General features: G+C 36.5%; 1 protein-coding gene across 1 annotated transcript; it reads right to left on the bottom strand.

Moving 5' to 3' along the window:
* Nucleotides 1-164: 164 nt before the first annotated feature.
* Nucleotides 165-19,214, bottom strand: LOC659982 (X-linked interleukin-1 receptor accessory protein-like 2). Its single transcript, XM_966246.5, has 7 exons — nt 18,797-19,214; nt 10,151-10,332; nt 5,979-6,074; nt 5,562-5,667; nt 1,131-1,261; nt 776-1,078; nt 165-726 (listed from the first exon to the last, which is right to left on the bottom strand). The coding sequence occupies exons 1-7, from the start codon at nt 18,997-18,999 to the stop codon at nt 326-328; spliced, it is 1,422 nt and encodes a 473-aa protein (XP_971339.2). The 5' UTR covers nt 19,000-19,214; the 3' UTR covers nt 165-325.
* Between the last annotated feature and the right edge of the window lie 247 nt (nt 19,215-19,461).

The raw sequence follows: 19,461 nt of genomic DNA, 5'->3' as shown, positions 1-19,461 counted from the left end.
TAATACCCTATTTTAAAAAGTTAATTTCTTGGTTAAAGTTTAAAAACGTTGCTTTTTTACATCTGGCGAGTCAATTTTTGTGGCCACAAAAATGCATAAAATTCTGTCTGATAAGATTTGAAAGGGGGAATCACCTATCAGCTAATAATTTACTCAAAAAACAGTCAGCTCGAACGACGTTTATTTTACATAAAAAAATACAAAATAAAACAACGTATTTAGAAAATCACAAAACTTTAAGCATATATTTATAAGTGTAATAGTTGGAACAAATATAATACTAAGGTTACAATAATTCAACACATTTTTAAATTATAATAAATATTTACACAAGATCGGAACTCTCTTCAGAGTCGTTGCTCAGTCTTGAAGAATTTATACCCTGCGTTTGACTTCTACCGTCTACCAGTCGTTCATTTCGCCTTTTTGGAGGCAGCCGCAGCCTCAAGTTAAGCCAAAATTTCTCCTCCTTCGTCCTCTCCCAATGCACTACATTGATCGTCCTCAACAAAATGGTCAGCGTCTCCCCGTGCGAGTTTTTCGTTTCATTCTCGCATCGTGGAAGCTCCTTCAGCGTGATAATCGTCAGCTTGGACCCTAACGCTTGTAGCTGTTTTATAGCTTGGTAAATAGCCGCAGAAGTCCAGTTGTCACTAACCACTGGCGGAGAGAGAAGCGTTACAATTCTGCGGCTCTTTAGAGCGTCATTTTGCAATTCCCCGAACCCTAGACACAAAAAATCAGAAAATTAAAGAAAAAGGAGAAAATTACTCACAGTAGTTGATACTCGAGGGGAGTTCCCTGTGGACACATTTGTAATTGTATCTTGATTCCAAGATTGGCAAAAGGGTCCCCAAAGCCAGTTCGCTGTCCTTTGATGAATACAGAAGGAGAACGTCGTTCGTTTTCCCGTCTGATTCTTCAACGACGCCGAAGGTGTCCTTAAAGCGCACCCGCAACGGCAAACCGTACTGAAGATTGAGGATCACAACCGCCAAGCACAGAAAAATAATCGCAGACAGGCAAAGGAGAAGCTTTGCCACTGGTACGGGATTAGGGTTTAAATATTCCACTTCGACTGTAATCACAATTATTAGAGTTTTCCATTTCGTGCAATTGCGAATAATCACTTTTTTCGTCCACAAAGACCCGCTGCTCGATGCTTTTTCCGGGTTTGCTTATTTTACAGACGTACTCGCCGAAGTCTTCTCTCCGGACGCTGTCGATTATCAGGTAAGTACCGAAAGTTTGCCCGTCCTCTCTGCAAGCAACAATGTTATCTCATTTCTAGTATCACCCACTGAAAATAGCTTTCTAATTGGTCATTATTGACAAAAAACATTACCAAGAAAACCTCGTTATAGGTTTATTGCTTTCAAAAGATAGTAACGTGTTGCCATTTTAAGAGAAATGTCGCACTTTTTTGTAACAATTACGGACGCAAATTAATCAGTGATCGGAAAGCTTTTGTTTAACAATTAAAAAAATTATGAGAATGTTGTACTCTCAATTAACATACCAATTTGATGCAATAATTACTTTAAAAGCTTTTGAATTAAAAATCATGAACCCGTTCTGGCAATTTTTTTAATGTATGCAAAAGCATTAAAAATACCCAAGATCATAATCTTAATTTCACCAAATTGTTTACGTTTCATACATTTGTTTTGTTACGTTTTTAAGTAGGTAAGAGATCAGCAAACAATTGTTCTAGTTGGTAGTTCTCCGAAATTTGTAATGCAATTTCTTCTAAAGTATGCTTGTTAAATTTTTAAACTATTTGCATATTATTAGAATTGTAACAGTGCAGTTGTGTAATATTTCATAAGTGGCATAATAATAACAACAGAATACTTTAAATCCTACATACATTTTTTTAGAGTTATTGCTTTTCCCACACTAATTATACTTGATTTCCCCACGTGTGAAACAATAACCCACTTTGAAAAATGAATGTCAAAGGGTAGAGATTTGATTTTGCACTGGATGTGACAGAAGCTGAATTTACGTGATTCCTGCAAAGCGATCAATAGACTAAAATATTGTCCTGGTGTAGAACTCGAAATTCAAACACCGCAATTGTTCGGAATGAAATGGTTAGTTGCTCCAAACTTTACAAATGCCCACGTAAAGTCGCAACAGCAAAACACATTTATTCCGATTCACATGTAATTGAAATGCTTGAAACTATTCGGCAAAATGCATTCATGTACGTAATTAACAGTTCAACAATAATTAGCATATTCGCATAGCGGAAAATTTAATTAGTACATTTTTTTTTAAATCGTTTTTGGCTTTTGGCTTGGTAAAATCGCATGCGGTTAAGGCCCTTGAATAAAATATAAAATAGAGCTCTTGGGAATTGGGATTGATTTGTAGCTCCCTTCCCGAGTAATATTTAATGTGTCTCGGAAAAGGCTCCACCGTTGTGTTGTTTTTTCCTGGAGAATATTCATGTTTAATTTCGGTTAGTGGGTTTTGAGCGAACTTCGGCGTTTTGCTCGGGTGGTAAAGCACCTGTGTTCGTTCCGATCTCGCAGAAAAAACCCGCTAATCACTTGTAATTGGTAATGATCCCGGTATGAGGCCAATAATGGCGGCTTGTCGGTGGCAAAAACACGACAGAGGAAATAAAACACTGGTAGACCGGTTGTAAAACGTCTCCGTGAGAAAGTCACTTGCCTCTCTTGATGTCGTGCATTGTCTCTATCTTATCCTTTTGTATTTGATATTGTGGTTTCAAGAGTAATTACGAGGACTTGAGTTACAAGCTCGTAAACTGGGCCGGTTGTCGACTGAACCAATATAATAATCACATTAATTTGGTTAAAATCGGCCGAATTACAAGACAACTTACGAAAATGGCCAGAGCAACAGTTGGCCTCTTATCCTGTTATTAAAACAATGCTCGCGTGACAACAAAAATTCCGAATCATTTTTTACAACAGCATGTGAAGTTATAACTAATGAGGCTGTTCTTGTAATGGCAGTTTTTACGAGTTTTTCTGATAAATTCTCATTAAACCCGTGGGGCCAATGTGCGCCTCACACGGTGATAGCGTTTTTATTGTGTTCGCCTAATTGGTCGGGCACAAAGTTTTCGGGAGGATAAATCAGGCGTATGATAATTTTAGAAGACGTCATTAATTACACACCAGATACACTTAACTCTTTTTTAAATAAGTTTCGGCCATATAAATCAAGCGGCCCACAAACACTAGCTATAGAAATAACTGACGAGCTACCAACAATATTATCATCTTTAATGGGACATAAATTACTCGCTGACAGACACCTGCAAATAATGAACTTATAATTACCGTCTGTCGCAATTTTAATCTGAGGTGATTTCTAAACGATTTACCTTCAATCTTCCAGCTTTGAGCGCGTAATTCATTAAAGAGGCACTAAAGACAACAGTCATCTCTTGTTTAGGTGGTCTTGGATGATTAAAAGTTACGGAGAAAACACAGTGTATTTCCGTAAGTTTCTTTATTGTTCAGTTTGTTGGAAACGACTTAAAATAAATACCAGCGTTTTACACAAAAATATTTGTTAAAAACTGAATCTCCGGTTATTGTAAACCAACGTGTGTATTTTGGTACGAAAAATAATTACAATTTGCTTTCGTGGTTTAGTGTTTGTCTTTCATGTGGTTGCAACAATGTTTAAAATATCAAAAGTTATTTGATAGCGGAAGTAGGGTAATCATTTGTATTTTTAGTGTAATGACGTCCGTTTACTGTAACATTACTTATTCTTTCGAACCATGTTAACGTAAACACAGCTGCCTGTTTCGTACTCGTTAAATTAGTGTCCACTGCAAAATATCAGTTCAATTTCTGATTTTTTTTGCAATAAACGCTTGCAAGGAAGTAAATACAACTATTATTTTAAATTAATCCGCAAATATGGATATAACATTCTTTGAAAGTCCGGTAGTTTATTGTCGTTGTAATTAACGTCGACAATTACACGTTTTTGTTATTCTTTATTCCTTTATAGCATACTTCATTCAGGTGGCACAACAGATTGATTGTAATAGTAGTTACTCATCTAAGTATTAATTTCTACAAGCGTTAAAAAGATATATTCTTGAGTAAGGGTGAAAGAGTGGTCAAATTGATTGCACCTTTATTTATTAATCCATAACATTTAACATTCTTCTATTGCAACATATTGAGTCCTTAAAAACAATTCGTCATCAATACACTTTAACTATGAATAGTACTTTGTGGTTAATTAGGTAAAAACGTAAAACACTACGTAATAGTTAAATTTGTAATATCCTAAGAACCACAGAATATAAGAATAAACCTGTTGCACATCACGTAGTAGCTTTAGTAAAAGACCGTTTACAAGTTTTATTAGAAAGCGAAATTAGCATAACACCTATTTAGGAACGACAATTGTAAATGCGTTTGACCGTGGAAAATATAATGCGTTTCTTTAGGCAATTTAGAGAAAAATCGTCTTGTTTTGAGTCAAACTCAGTCACTAGGAGCATAAAATACGTTGTTCTCCTAACAGTGAAGACATAATTATAACAACGCTGTGCATTATACACGTTAATTAAATTACCGACTACATTAATTAAATGTTTGGGAGCTACATCTGTCCGAAACATGCGAAAATTGATATCAAATAACACGACAACAGCAAAGTGCTCCTTTGAAGAGACTATTTAAAAAATACCGAACATTGTCAACGCTAAAATTAAATTTGCATTCCACATTAAACAATGGACAAAAAACACTCCATGCTTTTTCCTAAACAAGAGAGTTAATTAAGATTAATAAAAAGTACATCCTTTTCCTCTCAAGGGAAGCGAAAAAGTAAAAATTTGTTGGGCAGTGTAATTAATTTAACGCAAAGTAATTATTTAAAAAAGGGTTACGAAAGCTCTTAGTGTGTTTATTTTAAAAATATGCAGTGTCTATGTGTCAATAAATCAAGGATAATTACTTAAACATATAAACGATGAAATTATACTTTTATAAGCATGAAAAGAACCGACAGCGCCTGGTTGTTTCAACATTACGATAACCATCTGACGTTACAAGTTGTGGTATTTGATATGTGGTGATTAAAAAAACCTCGTTGTTTAATTTTCAATATCTGAACACTTTTCTCTGAATTTGACCATATCGAAGGAATTTTGCTAAAATTTTTCCCCAGTTCTCTCTTTATTTGCAAGATGTGAAAAACAGACATTTTAAAAATAGTTAAGCACATACTCAACTAAACAGCTATTTCCTCGAATACATGTTTCAGCATTTGCTTGCAATGTTACTTTTATTAGTTTAAAATAAATGCTTCTAATCTTATAACCGGTCTACTTTTCCACACGTTAGCGCTTCCCATTTGGGCGCACCGTTCCAATAGACAAGTCGTGAAAGAAATAACGAGGTGCGAAATATAACTATCTCTACTTAGAATCGATATTCCCCGAAAGCGATTAATTAATTTCCTTCTCGTAATTAACAGGATATGCAGAACCGTACTAACGGGTTATCTCTCCCAGAGTATGAATATTCTGAAAGCATAAAGGGATAAATTACCTGGAGATTTTTTCCTGTCTAACTCGAGGCTCGTCATCAAGCGTTCCATTATGTCCCGACTTGCGCCACACAACCTCATTGTGTGCATCTGGTAGATCCACTCGTCCTAAAAAATTCAATCAAACGTCTCTCATCAATAGTAACAAAGCGACTGTTCGATTAAACGGAATGAGACTCTTTAGAATATGCAAGCAGTGTAAAAATCCATTCGTACGAATTTTTCCCGCTTTAATCACAGGCTGCAAAGGCCCATTGTGGCCGTTTCCGAGATGCCATGTATGAATACGTTTTGTTAACTGTATTTTTCACTCGCGAGCTAATTACGGAAAGTAAACCGCGGAAAATTGCGATTCCATGGAATTTCGCCAATTGATATCGGCGTAATGGCAATTCCGGGACACAAATTTAATCACTCACCAGCAAAGGCCTCGCAGAAGAGGCGGAGCTGTTGGCCCAACGGCACCTGGTGGTCCTTTGACACGTACGTGATTTTCGGATCGTCTGGAATTTTTTCTGCAACAGAGAAAATTGCATTTAAATCGCCCATATAACAATATTGGGTACAAATTAAATGCACAGTATTTTATTTCAACAAGTATTTTTGATCAGTATAAATAATAAATGCACAATCAAAATAATAATTGCCCAGTAAAAATAATAAATGCACAGTAAAAATGATAGATGCAAACTGAAACTAGATACTGTGCATATACGATTTTTTTACTGGGCAAATTTTAATAAAATACTGTGCATGGTTTACTTGTCATTTAAATGTTTTACTGTGCAAAAATTAATTAAATGCTGATCATTTATTATTTTTTACTGATTTATTATTATTTATTTATTATTAAATCGGATTTATTACTGATCGCTTTATTACTACCCAACAATATTTGCGACACAAAAGCCAATTTATCCAATATGGGAGATTTGCGCGAGCGTTCTAGGAACGTTCAATGTGATGACACGTTAATACCATGTTTATCTTTAATATGTGCGGCAGTCGCTTTGAAGCGCTGGCTCAATTAAGGGTAATCTGCCTCAATGTGCCCTATAGGCCCTCATTAAACCACTTAGAAATCGCACAAATGCATTCATCACTTGGCGAAAATTCGCAAAATTCAGGTCAATTTTTTAATTAAAAAAGCTGCAAAATGAATTTTTAAAATTCCTACAACAGCGAGGACGAAACGAATTTAATCAACATTTTAATTAGTCTTTGTTTTCTTTTTCGCAAAAAATAATGCGGAAAGGGTTCATTTAAATTAAAACTCCATTACGCATTTATTAATAAAAACCACAAAAGAACATCGACAATATGGGCCCCTCTGTGTAAATCAGAGTTTATCAGTTGAATTTTAACGCTACGATGCGCAAATTAATCAATCTGCGTCCGACAGGCGAGCTCGGCACAATATGAAATCAATAGAAAGCGCTGAGTTTTTGCAGGAAACTTGTCTGAATTGCTCGCCTCCCCTGGAGGCTGGGTCTCGGTCGATGGATCCAATCGAGTCGAATAATTAAATTAAAAAAGTAATGCGGTGTGTGGTCTGCAGGTATAATGTGCCCCTAATGTGATTTGCATGTCAAAATTGTTGCATTTGCTGCAAAAAACGCAGAACATGAAGCATAATTTGTAAGCACCTGCCAGAGGAGTCGCGTGCTTGTTCCGCGAAAGCTTCGCCCCCGCTGCGCGACCACCTGGACTGGGTGCGCACCACATATATCATATCATTCTGTCGATGCTTTGCCTTCACCGTAATTATCTTATTTCATATGTTCGGGAACACATGCAAACAGCCATTCAGCCGCTAAACCAGAAAAATAACCGCCAACTGCAGCGGCCGCGAAAGTAGGTGAATGAGTGGATGGGACAAAGGCGTATGGAAATAATCCACGGTTTCTTTCAAGCTAAAAATACAACGCAGCTACTGTGGAAAAAATGCATATCCCATTCCAGTTCATGGTAGAATTGCAAAGGCGCATTGAATTTTTCGGAGTGAAAAATAAAGCATAAATTGAGAGTTTCTGTGAAAAAAAATTCTGTGTGGAGCCACGTTTTGAGCTAAGAAAATCTACCGGAAACCCTCAATGTGTTTTTCAATGATTCACATCTAGTCGTCTGTGAATTTCTCATGTAATATCTGAAAATGCCGCTTCATAGACCTAATGATAGGGATTTAGACATCGAATATTACCATTCTCCATTTATTAAGTCTCGAATTCGGAAATAAACTTCGATAATAAAAGTGTTTTCTTGCGCAGTGTAAGAATTTAGTTGTATTTTAACTAAATTTTTTCAAGAAATTAATTAAATTTCACAACTGACAGATTTGACATTTATTGACAGATGATTCAATTGAGTAGAGCGGCACAATTTTTTTATATGTAAACCAATTTCATTTAAAAACACATTGTACTGTGAACTGACATGGGGTATACAAGGTTTTTAAAAATGTATAAAACAACTTCAGTCAAAAATTCATGTGGGCTATTATCCACTGCTGTTATCATAAAAAAAGAGTTAAACAGCATCTCCAACTGCAGGCAGATCCAATATTCGCTGTAGTGTGTATTTGAAAAAAGTGCTTAGATACACGAGAAACCCGACAGAAAAATGACCTGAAAAGCAGTAAATAAAATGCTAACAAAAATTCAAAAGTTTTTCATTGCTCCTTAAAAACACGTATTTCTTCTAAAAAAGGTAACATTTGTCTAAAAGACGAATTAGCGGTCTTTGCCAGCGCACCTGCCCAGTCCCCGGCCCTGCTGAGTGGGCAGATAATGGAAATTTGTATAACATGAGTGTAGCTGATTAAACTGCAAAGACAAATCCACCGTTCCATTTAAACAATGATTGTTCGTTGTACCGGTTCCAGGTCACCTGTTCTTAACAATTGGGCTTGATAACAATGTCCGTTTTTCCTCCACTTTGTATATTTTAATTACTTCTAGTTAAATTTGGTTACGAAAACGCTATTTCTGGGAATACCGCTGATAATAATCAAATTAGCAGGGGGTGTTCCGTCAGGGTTTGTTTACCGTTCCTGGACAAACTGAATCATCGCTTTTTTCCAGAAATGATGATTTATTTCACTTATGATTTTATCTTCACACGATAAGAAAAAATTAAGTTTTGCAGGCTCGCAAAATATTAAAACGAGAGAGAATGCTAAGCAGCTACGTCGAGCTATTTTTATGGCTCTCCTGCAACTTCCTCAATGTTGCGTTTTTCCAAGTGTGAACGTTAGCGATATTCCAGTAATTAGGAGTTGTTGGGAGAAGGCTTTATTTAGAATTGGTTGGCGTTTAGCCAACTAGGTACTACTTTGTGGCACAAAGAAGTTGTAGTATAAGTTCGTAATTGGCAATTTTGCGCAAAATGAATGCGTAATGTATATGTAGCTAAACATCAATGCAGGTATCTTAACAATGCTCTTATACAGAGAGTGTGACGGATCCGAAACACTAGCTGAGCGTTCCTAGAACTCTTTACACATGAGACATTCAAAATCGGCAGGCGTGCAAAATTACACGGCCGTTGCATATAATATCATGGGAAATATGGCTGTAATTTAAAACGTGGACACCACATTGGTCGTCTCTATTCTTGCGCTTTTTTACACTTAAATTAATGAACGGATGACGAAAATGAATGGATAAAAAACGCGCCATTCAGCAATTTGACAAGGATACACTAATTAGAGTTTTGTCTAGCATCCGAGCTGCCATAATAAGGACCATCATTAGGCAAATAGTGTACACTCTTTGTCGATAAATGTTTAATTCCGCTCGCAATGAAATGGATGTTTCGTGTCGAACAACTATTTTAGATATCCCTAATTCCTATTACACAACGGGAAACAATTAAAAATTATCTCTTCAAGTAGCACGTTTATCGAATCGTATTCCTAATTGATTTTATTACTTCGGAAAATAATAACTACTTTTTTACTCTTGTTGATAAAAATTGGCAAAAAACAGCTTACTAAAAATAGAAGAAAAAATGTATTTTAATTAATAGACGCATTTACCAATCACCGCGGGCACACTGTTAGTCATCGCTAATTAATTAACACTTAATTACGTTAGATCCACGCCAACAAGTAAGCGTCCAGTAGTTTAAAGGCTAATATCATTTTCAACTTATCCAACTTCGAGTTAATCTTGTTGGAAGTTTCAAAAGTCAAGTCACTGTAGTTGTATTTAACGAAGGAAATTTTAACTCGAGTTTAATTAAACTCTCAAGCGCACATTTCTGAAAATTATGAGAAAACGGTTCAAGTTCTATCTGGAAGAGTTAAGTAACAGTCTATTTATTTATTCATTCATAGAGTAATTAATTCACGTCTTGCTAATTCAAATCAGTTAGCGCAGCAGGTGCAACGACACAATGATTTCAATATTTGTAATGACAATCCGTTACATTACACCCAAACTAACCATATTACAACATCATAAAATAACGACCGTTTATTAAACATGCAATAAAACTGCGAGACAATAACCTCGCGTGTCGCACACACACATTTCCTACACACATCCGGTAAAAGTGACACTACGCCCGTTTGCCCCAGGTTTTTACTTACCGAAGACTTTGAGCTGGATTGTGTGAGAGTGAACTACGGAGTCGTTCCTCAATAAACAAGTGTAATTTCCAGCGTCGGCTTCCGTAACGGACTGTGTGTATACCGTTTGATTGGCACTCTCAGGGTAGAGGATTAACTGTGATACCATTAAAGGCCACGGATACGGTTTGCCGTCTTTATACCTAAAAGGGAACAAGAAAAATCATAAATAAGTAGGTACACATACCTACATTCACCACGGACACGAGCAATTAGTGGAACTGATCCAAATTTTGATTCGTGAATTGCTTTAGTTTATGCCAGCCTATGCAAAAAATGCCCAGAACACAAGTTATTTTGGACACAAGTGATAAAATCAATCAATATTTCTAGCAGGTTTGCCACTGAAGGCACGTACGTAAGATTCGCGTGGCATTTCAATTATTGAGATTGAGATAAAATAGGACTGCCCACATTGATTAACTTTGGCGAATTATCCTGGACAATATTTAATTCTAAACTGACCACAATGAGAAATTTTCGGATGCTTGTCTTGTGACTAATGACTGGGCGAAATTTACGACGATTCACTCTCTTCTAATAATTCTATTTAAATCTTACTACGTGTTAAATCATCAGCTAACGTGCCAAGAGTTTTACGATATCGAGGCTGTTTTGTTGATGTTAACCAATCACAGTCCGTAAATGGCAATAGTCGAAAATTCGAGCCGTGGTCAAGGGCTGTGGGAACGCTCGGCTTCATCATGTATCACAGAGTCTTGTTAGCTTTTCATTTCCTAATTGTTTGAGTTTGCAGTGAGAGGTCGTAAAGGTTGTCGCTATGCATGTCTCCTCAAATAAGTCCGACTTTAGTAAATATTCTCGTTAGGAAATTATAGTGGTTTTACGGTTCATCGTTTGATTGTTGGAGACCGCCGTTTTTCTTTTCTCTTTTTAGAATGATCCGAGCGACAAAGTAATTAAACCGTTTCTTTGTTCATTGAGTCGGCGGTTTTCTCGGAAAATGCGCGATTAGGCCGAATGCTGATGCACTTTTCCCTACGTTTGTCCGGACTCCTATCGCTTTATGGCAGTGCAAACATTGAGAAAACAATATCGGCTTCGGAGAAATCATTATGTAATATTATATCCAAGTCGAGTCGGTAAACGGCGGCTATTGAGGAAAAAGTAGTTCTTCACTCTGGTGTCCACTTTGACTCCTCGGCGACGTCTTTTTGTGCCAACTTTAAGAACGACGACCGCAAGATAAACATCCACTGCAATCAGTGTCTACAATCACAATAACACCTCTCAGACCTAGCGCTTTCCCGATTCTCATTTTCATTATCTTTACGGCTCAAGTGACAATTTTGAAATCCGACACTTGAGGAAACAATCTTAGCGTAAGTCGGCTGTAACTCGTGCAGCAATGATGATGATGAACACTGTTCTGCGTAAAAATACCGTGTTCCACTCACAAAAACATACATTTATAATGATTCGGGGAACTACAACCGATGGAATGATCAATGCGATATTTTCCACGCACTTCCTTGGAGACACCAATGGTAATTAAATTGTAAGGCTATATTTTTCCCAAACCGCAGGAGAATACAAGCCCAAATATGTCCAAAACGCGTTCTAATTCGCCCTCTCAAAGTTTATTGAAATTTATTTTAGTAACAAAGAGAATTCATGTAGGATTATTCTGCGCACCAAATTACAAGTAAATCGATTTTAATGACAAGGGAGGGTCTAGGGACCCTTATCTAATTACCATGTCACTGTCTGTAAGTGCAAAAATTGGAGGAAAACTACAAAGACCACAAAACATCAATGATACTAAAAATGATGGTAAAAAATTAGAGATCAAAAGGTAAAAAATCTAACAAAACAATGATAATAACTGTAATAATAATCTGACACGATTTTTGAATATGAAGTGGTGCCCACACTCTTATGAATTTTTAAAACACTTATTGAAAAAATATATTTACCAGTAATTAAACTCTGCGTTTGATTAAATTATGAGGCAAATAAATTAATTATTCAAACGATTTGAGATAAAATACTATTTCAGAGAAAACGGAAATGGGAAAACGAGCGCAATCAATTAAATGAAAAAAAGACAGCCACGTAAACTTATCATTACTTTCTTAAACCGACTTGAAAAAAGTTCAAAAATTAATTTTCATAATTATTGTTTTTGCTGACTTCTGCGTTTTGGGAATTGAGACCTCCGAAAGCTAAGCCATAAAGGCAGCCGAAGTTTGCGTTCTTTTGGAAACTTCACGTCACAAATCAAATAACTCGACAGACTTTCTCGGTGTCATTTGTACCTGCTCATGATGATTTACACCTCAAAAATCCGAGTCTTTTGTGCTCCAGGTAAGTTTTCCGTATTGTCCTTCCAGCAGCCATATATTCCGAGTGACAGCTGCAGAATCATCGAATGTCCACAATCGCAAAATAATTGCTACCAAAAGTAGCAACGCACTCCAACTACGTAAATATTTACCAAGAGAGAGCAAATACGTTTGGAGATTGATTTAATCGAGATTTTTACATTATTTTCTTATTGCAGTATGGGATGATTTTGTTCTTTTTTTACAAAATGTAATTATTCCGAGAAGAGTCCAAGAGAATATTCTTTGACGGACTGGCTCGGTGGAGAAATAAAGAACGGCATAATGACGAGGCACAATACCGGTTAAGGCGGAGCTTTAGCAGGAATTAATAAGGTGTGTTAAAGGGACCTTATTACGGCGTGATTTGTCATGATGTATTACAAACGAAAACTGCCGCTTTTCGTCGCGGCATTCAATTAAAATGTCCAGGAAATTTCATCGATTAATACTGTAATAAGCGGTTAATTTTCAAACGAAGCAACCACCCAGGAACGGCTTCCGGGCTCAAGCAACCTCGATCTCACTTCTGATTTCCAATACTGGCCAATTCCTACCAGGAATCGTGGTTTAAGGCTAAATCAATTAACGAATTTGTTCCAAACTCCAGTGGTTTATTTGTTTTTGAAAAAGTTGACTCTGGAATCTGCGAAATGTCAGGGTTTGCGTTCTTAAAACTAAGCCAAGTTTGTGTAAACATTTTCCACAAAAATTAAATTATGGCTACATGATACTAAACGGGTGATCTATTAATAATCCTATTGAAGAAAAACCAATCGGCGCGTGTTTATTTTATAAATATTATTTCTACCGCGTTTACATATTCTTCAAAAAGTAATAAAAATTTTCGCGGTGTTTGAAATTTATCATTTTCGTAATTTCCTGTTTTTCTATTAAAAGATAACAGCCGATGGCTAAATGATAATTCGCGGAACATATGACAGCTATATAAAATTGTCTTGTTTGATCGAAAAGATAAAATTTCCTGTTCTGATAAATGCTTTTCGAAAGCGTTTTCCTCGACTTAGTAACAATGACAGTTATGTATTACACATTTGAATATTTGAACTTCCGTCAACGTGACTTTAATTATTTTTCAAAAAGCTATTTGCTTTAGATAAAAGCATGAATATGAGAAACTAACAGGATTCTCTGGAAAAATAAAATTTCAAATAAGTGACGACAACGAGGTAAAACCCGTTTAAAAATATGTTGGTTGCTCTGTGGGAAACTTTTCTATTAACCACTTTGCACTGTAATAATACACATTTACCCAAATGACAATATGCTGTCTTATTCTTACAAAAACCTAATATTTTTACAAATAAATGGCCCCAAATACGTGAAAAGCATATTTCACTGTTTGCTTTTATTATCGGAATTTATTTACATTAAAACGTGTAAACGTGTTAATATTTGCACAAGAATTCGTTGAATGAAGCTCCGCGTTTTTAAATGGGCCAACAGCTGTTTAAAATGATAAAAATACCTAGAACTTGGTCTACAACCACTCATTGTTGCTTTCGCGACTTCTGCAAAATTACAGCCAGTATTTCCGCTGAAAACTAATCAAATCGCATCCTGAAGCACAACGGAGCAAGAGCCCAGAAAACCCACATTCGAGGAATAACCAAAGCGAGCTTTCTTGCAACGTAAATGTGCGGCAAAAAATGAAGAATCAATAATTTTTTATCTGTTGACCGGAGCATTTCGAAACAAATTCCTCAATTAGCCGATAAGCCTTTTGAATGAACCTGGCGATAAGATCTTGTCTACAAACCCCAGGAATTTCGAACATGTTCCCACACGTTCAGTCCGGCGGTTTTTGTGTTCGGGCTTTGTCTTGGTCACTACCTGATGTGAATTTAGCAACTCGATCACAACATGTAATAACACGCCACAGCCCCATCCCTGTTATTATCGTTTCTGTGTGTCATGTGGCGTTATACGGCGGCCGTAAAAAATAATGGGACCACTCCGCTTCATTGAGATGTTCAGCTAGCGATAATCCCATTGTGTTTTTCGAGGGTTCCTCATATTTCACGCGTTGTCATCGTTTGACTTGCGCCGCCCTCTTTCTCGGAATCTACCCTCCACTAGCACACCCTGCTGACGAGGCCACCCATTTGCACACACCTCGGAAGGTGAGATTCACTCGTATTGATGGGTTCCGGAGTATTTTCATAAATAATAATGAAAAACAATGGTGTCGTCAAGACCATTGTTCTTCAGCGGATTATCTGGGCGCTGATCGGAGGCAGGTAAGCTCGTGACGGTAACCACCAGCGTTTAATAATAAACCAAACTTCTCGGAACCCAGATACGGATATTTTCATTAAGGCGAAATCAATCACACCGTTAGTGGTGAGACTTTGCTGGTTCTAAGGCAATCACACACCTGCCTTTTCAGTGAATCACTGTTTCAGGTGCAGGGAAACTCACGATGTATTTTCAAAAACCATGTTTCGCTGAATTCCTCATTAAATTTTCACGAGGAAATAAATGAGGTTCAGATAAATCGCCTCGCTTCGATTTATTTAATCGCAGACTTTGGCTTCCAATATTTACGTTTCAGGAAAGAAAACAAACTTGGATTCCTCAAGACTGAATATTTTTCTATCTATTAAACCTCTAATGAAAGACAAATAAATAGGGGTTATTGCTATAAAAGTCTAGCCGAGGTTTGGCAACTCCTCAGAAACTGTTTATCGCATTTTAAGAGAACAATGAATAATTTATGTTCTTCCAAACAATCAATAATAATAAAATTCAGTGGGAATGACCTCCTCAGACTGAATATTTCTTGCACAAATGTAAGTCGCGAAAAATTTGTACGTTGCTATTGACGCAAAGCAGTGAGAGAAACCGAGCCTGGTTTTTCAGTGAAACGCAAGTTTGATGATAAATCGTATTTCTGCAATAAAAGTCGCCTATTAGCCAACCGTTTAAATAATTCAACAAGGATTTGAATATTTGTGGGTGCGTGCGAGACGTCCACCATCTGATTACAAAGTTCCAGTGGTCTTGGTTCCTGAATTATGCCCAGCGTCTACTGTCTGCGATTTCCCGTGCTCTGAATAAATTACATCACTTGCGCTTTCGTCGCATCATAATTAACATAAAAGTATCCAAAACCGTGGGTCATCGACTGGAGAGGGGTTTGCGATTTTCCCAAAATAAATATTAATAGATTTCGTGGAAGTGTCAAACTCCGTGCCCGGAAGTATCGGATATTTGATACCTTGGGGCCACCCTCGAGTTTTCCTGTCACGGCCGCGTTCAACGAACTGACAAATTAAGAATTGCGACTTCGGGATCGCTCCAAGACGCGATTTTCTGCGGTTAAGGTGTGGCCGGTTTTGTAACAATGACGTCCAGGAATTTCCCAGTATTGAGATTTATTTGCGCGAACATTTTCGGTAATTGCAGCGCTGAAATGCAGCTTGCGATTCCTGTTTTCAGAGCTGAATGGCCGTTTCTTTTATTTGCATTTTTAATGGTCGTTAACAGAAAACGGATATGGTCGAACAGGATTTTTAAACGACTTGGTAACAAACTTAGTGGCAATAATGGTAGTTTTTCCCAGCGGTAACGACAAACGTTATTACGATTAAATAAACGAAAACGCTTGTCTAATACGCGCCGAAACTGAATTTTATGCAGTGGCGGCCGACCACCAAGGAGTTAATAATGAAGTTGTATAAGACACGATTTGGAGTTGTACCATTTGCGGGCACATAAACTTATCATTTCCGAATCTGAAACCTGCACGGCCTACAGGTAGGGTTCGCGGTTTCTTTTCGACATTGCAACCACAAAAAAGACCACGAGGAGAATCGTTGAGTCTGGTCCCAAACTCGCCACTTATTTCTTGCCGCCAGCAGGGTACAAATAAGTGAGGCTCTAATAACATATGTGTCGAAACCGAAGTACAAAACGGCGCAATTGAGGTTCTTTTGTGTGCAAATTTGGCACATTTGTGGCAACAAACGGTGGATATTGCTGGGAAAACTCCGTGATTATTATCTTAAATATTTTCACATGAGCTACCGGTTATTATTTATATTTATATCAGACGACATATTTTTCATTTTTACCGAGCCATTGATGGTAATCACAAGATGCTTATGTCACAAATGTGGAGTCAGGGTGGTTCTGCCACAAATTCTACTTTTGTGTTGATTTTTGTTTAAATTCATTGTTTTTCAAGAAAAGAATAAAGGGCATATTGATTTATTAGCCGTCTTTTTTTATTTAATTACAGAATAATTGGATGCGTATGTTTTAAGTTAAAATAAGAATCAGATGAAACAAATAATGTGACTTATTCAAGTAAAGATAAACATGAAAATCTAAGCGGAAATAATGCAAATACGGAGTTTCTCTCTAATCCCCTGAACAGCAAGAAAAATGAATTTTTCATAAACAGACTAAACATGAAACGCGTCATAAATGCAAAATTTGCAAAAATCGATGCGATGGCAGCATGTCCGGCCTTGTTGTTTATTTACTTTTACAAGGATTTATTGAAACCCACTGGTTTATTTTTTGAAAGGTAAAAGGTAACATGTTTATAAAAAATATCATTATGAAAATCATCACACTAGTAATTATTAATACTAGTCGAAATTAGGAGCAAGAACAGAAAAATTTCAACACGTGTTGATACTACTCAAAAAAAAACACTAAAAAAATCTAAACCAAATAATAATTTGTGTACGTGTTTTGCTCTAAAGTTATTAATGTTAATTAATGATTTGTTGTTAGGAGAATCCTCTTAAATTTTGTATTTTTTGCTCAGAAAGTTTTAATGACCTTCAAGATAATATTCCTGCAAAAAAACTTATTGCAAAAAACACCTGCCACGTTTTTAAAACTACATTTATCCACTCCATAACCTCCTTTTTGCAATTTTGGGCCAGTTTTCATCTACTTTTCGTATTTTTTGTCGGACTTTTTAGAAATGTCAATTGTAAGATTCAAAAAGTCCGCGCGCATGCGCCTGAGAATTGGTCATTTTAACCTTTTTGGCTAATGTAAAAGAGTTTAAATTCAATATTCCTTATGTATTTCCTTTAATTGCCCCAATTTTGGTGTTTTTCATTCAACAGATTACCTGGGTAGGTAGAATTCAATAAGAAAAACTCAAAATGTGTGACAGACTCATCCATTAATGAACTGACGTAAGGCACGTAATGATTGTTGTAAAATTTGTAAGCACTCTGATTGGGCCGTTTGGTGTCGGCCATTAAAATTACGAGAAAAACCAATCACTGGAAATTTTTTGATTCATTCAAGAATTATAGTTTTGGATATGATTGGTCCATTTCAGGTCGGCCATCATGATGAAGTTAGAAACCAATCACTTTGAATTTTTGGACTCATTCAGTAATTTAAAGCGAATGGAAGTTTAAATTTGAAAGCTTTTCGCCTTGTGTCTAAATTAAATTAATTCCTCACTAAATGAAGCAAACTGTATTTTAAGAACCATGGTATAATAGTTAAAAATTAGCTTATCGTACAAAAGTGTCAATGAAAGAATGCGCGTTTATTGGAGCATTGCTATTTAATGTTAAGTTGTTTCATTATTAAACTAACTTTGACATTCTATTCATTAGCACATACTAATTTTGTAACAAAAAATTAGCAAATACCTTTTGTATTACCAATTCGGCGAGCAACTAGTCATTACATTTTTAGTTATTTTAATGTGTTTATCTTCGTAAAGTCTAAACACTTGCCAAAAGTACAAGAGCATTTGACTGTTCTTTGAACTTTTTGTTTGGACCAGAACTAGTAAAAGTGCAAGTGAAAGGTTTGTTCCACTTTGGCAATAATCAATAAATTAAGAGATCACTTTGTAAATCACAATAATTTAATAATGAGTATCGTTTGCCGGTGCGTCGGTATCGCATTTCGCCGCTCTGATCTTCAAAGTTTACCAAACAAAATGAGTTGCTTATTGATACTTTAGAACGTGATGTTGACATAACATTACATTGATCATTTTTCTCCAAATTCAACAACACTGTTTTAACGTGTCGTTAAAACCGAACCGGCAGACAAATTAATCTGATTCATGGAAAAGGATTTCGGTTACGTAGGTGGTATTCGAAACCCATCTGTTCTTGGGTTTACCTGAATTTCGCTACAAAAAATGCGTTACGAAACCCGTAATTTTCGCGAATGAATCAGAACCACTAATAGCCCAATAGACAAGTTTGGACAAGATGCAGCATGTAATTAAGTAAATCGTACAAACCATTCGATGCTGCGGTATCCTTTCGCGCAGCAATGTAGTCCTTTAAACTTCCCTGCGATCGCGAACTCGTCCACGTTGGGTTCTTTCGTAAACTGCATGTAAGTCCCATTGGTGCTGTAGGTGTTCAAAGAGCAATAATCCTCGATGGTTGCCACCGAACGCAAAACCAAGAAAATCAAACAGAAACTGCCGAACACTGCCATTTTTATAGCGACTGATGCAATTCTAATTATCTTCTAATGAGTCACTGTGGCTAAATTAAGTCGGTTTTTTCGATGAGGTGAAGAATTAAAATCTAGCATATTTAAGAAAAGGTGGAAAATACGCGAGAGAACACTTAGTGAGTCATCTTCAAGTCACATGGAGAACTGGCGGTTTACGTAGTCACTCAAGTCACCGCACACAACTCTTCGCCACAACAATCACACGTGAAATGAGAAATAGGGGGAAATACGAATTGGTGTTCGGTACTATTCGGAATTCACCTGTTTGAGCTCGGGGAGTTTCGTTTAAATCATATGGGAGTGGGAGAAAAATGACACAGGGGGTTCACTAAAAGCCGGATATCAAAAAAATTAACGAATATATAGATCTATACATTTCTGACTTTTGAGCTTTTACACCGAACTTACTAAAATATAAATTTTTGTTTGCGATGTGTTTTT

Source organism: Tribolium castaneum, chromosome 5 (genome assembly GCF_031307605.1).
Source record: "Tribolium castaneum strain GA2 chromosome 5, icTriCast1.1, whole genome shotgun sequence".
Lineage (NCBI taxonomy): Eukaryota > Metazoa > Arthropoda > Insecta > Coleoptera > Tenebrionidae > Tribolium > Tribolium castaneum.
This window is presented reverse-complemented; position numbering and strand designations above follow the sequence as displayed.

Bases quoted from the DNA above. Each gene is read 5' to 3' on its own strand.
- LOC659982 (XM_966246.5), bottom strand. From the start codon at position 18,999: ATGGCAGTGTTCGGCAGTTTCTGTTTGATTTTCTTGGTTTTGCGTTCG. The intron at 1,079-1,130 runs GTGATTATTCGC...TTGTGATTACAG, and splicing joins GGTCTTTGTGGACGAAAAAA to TCGAAGTGGAATATTTAAAC. The intron at 727-775 runs GTGAGTAATTTT...TTTTGTGTCTAG, and splicing joins CCCCTCGAGTATCAACTACT to GGTTCGGGGAATTGCAAAAT.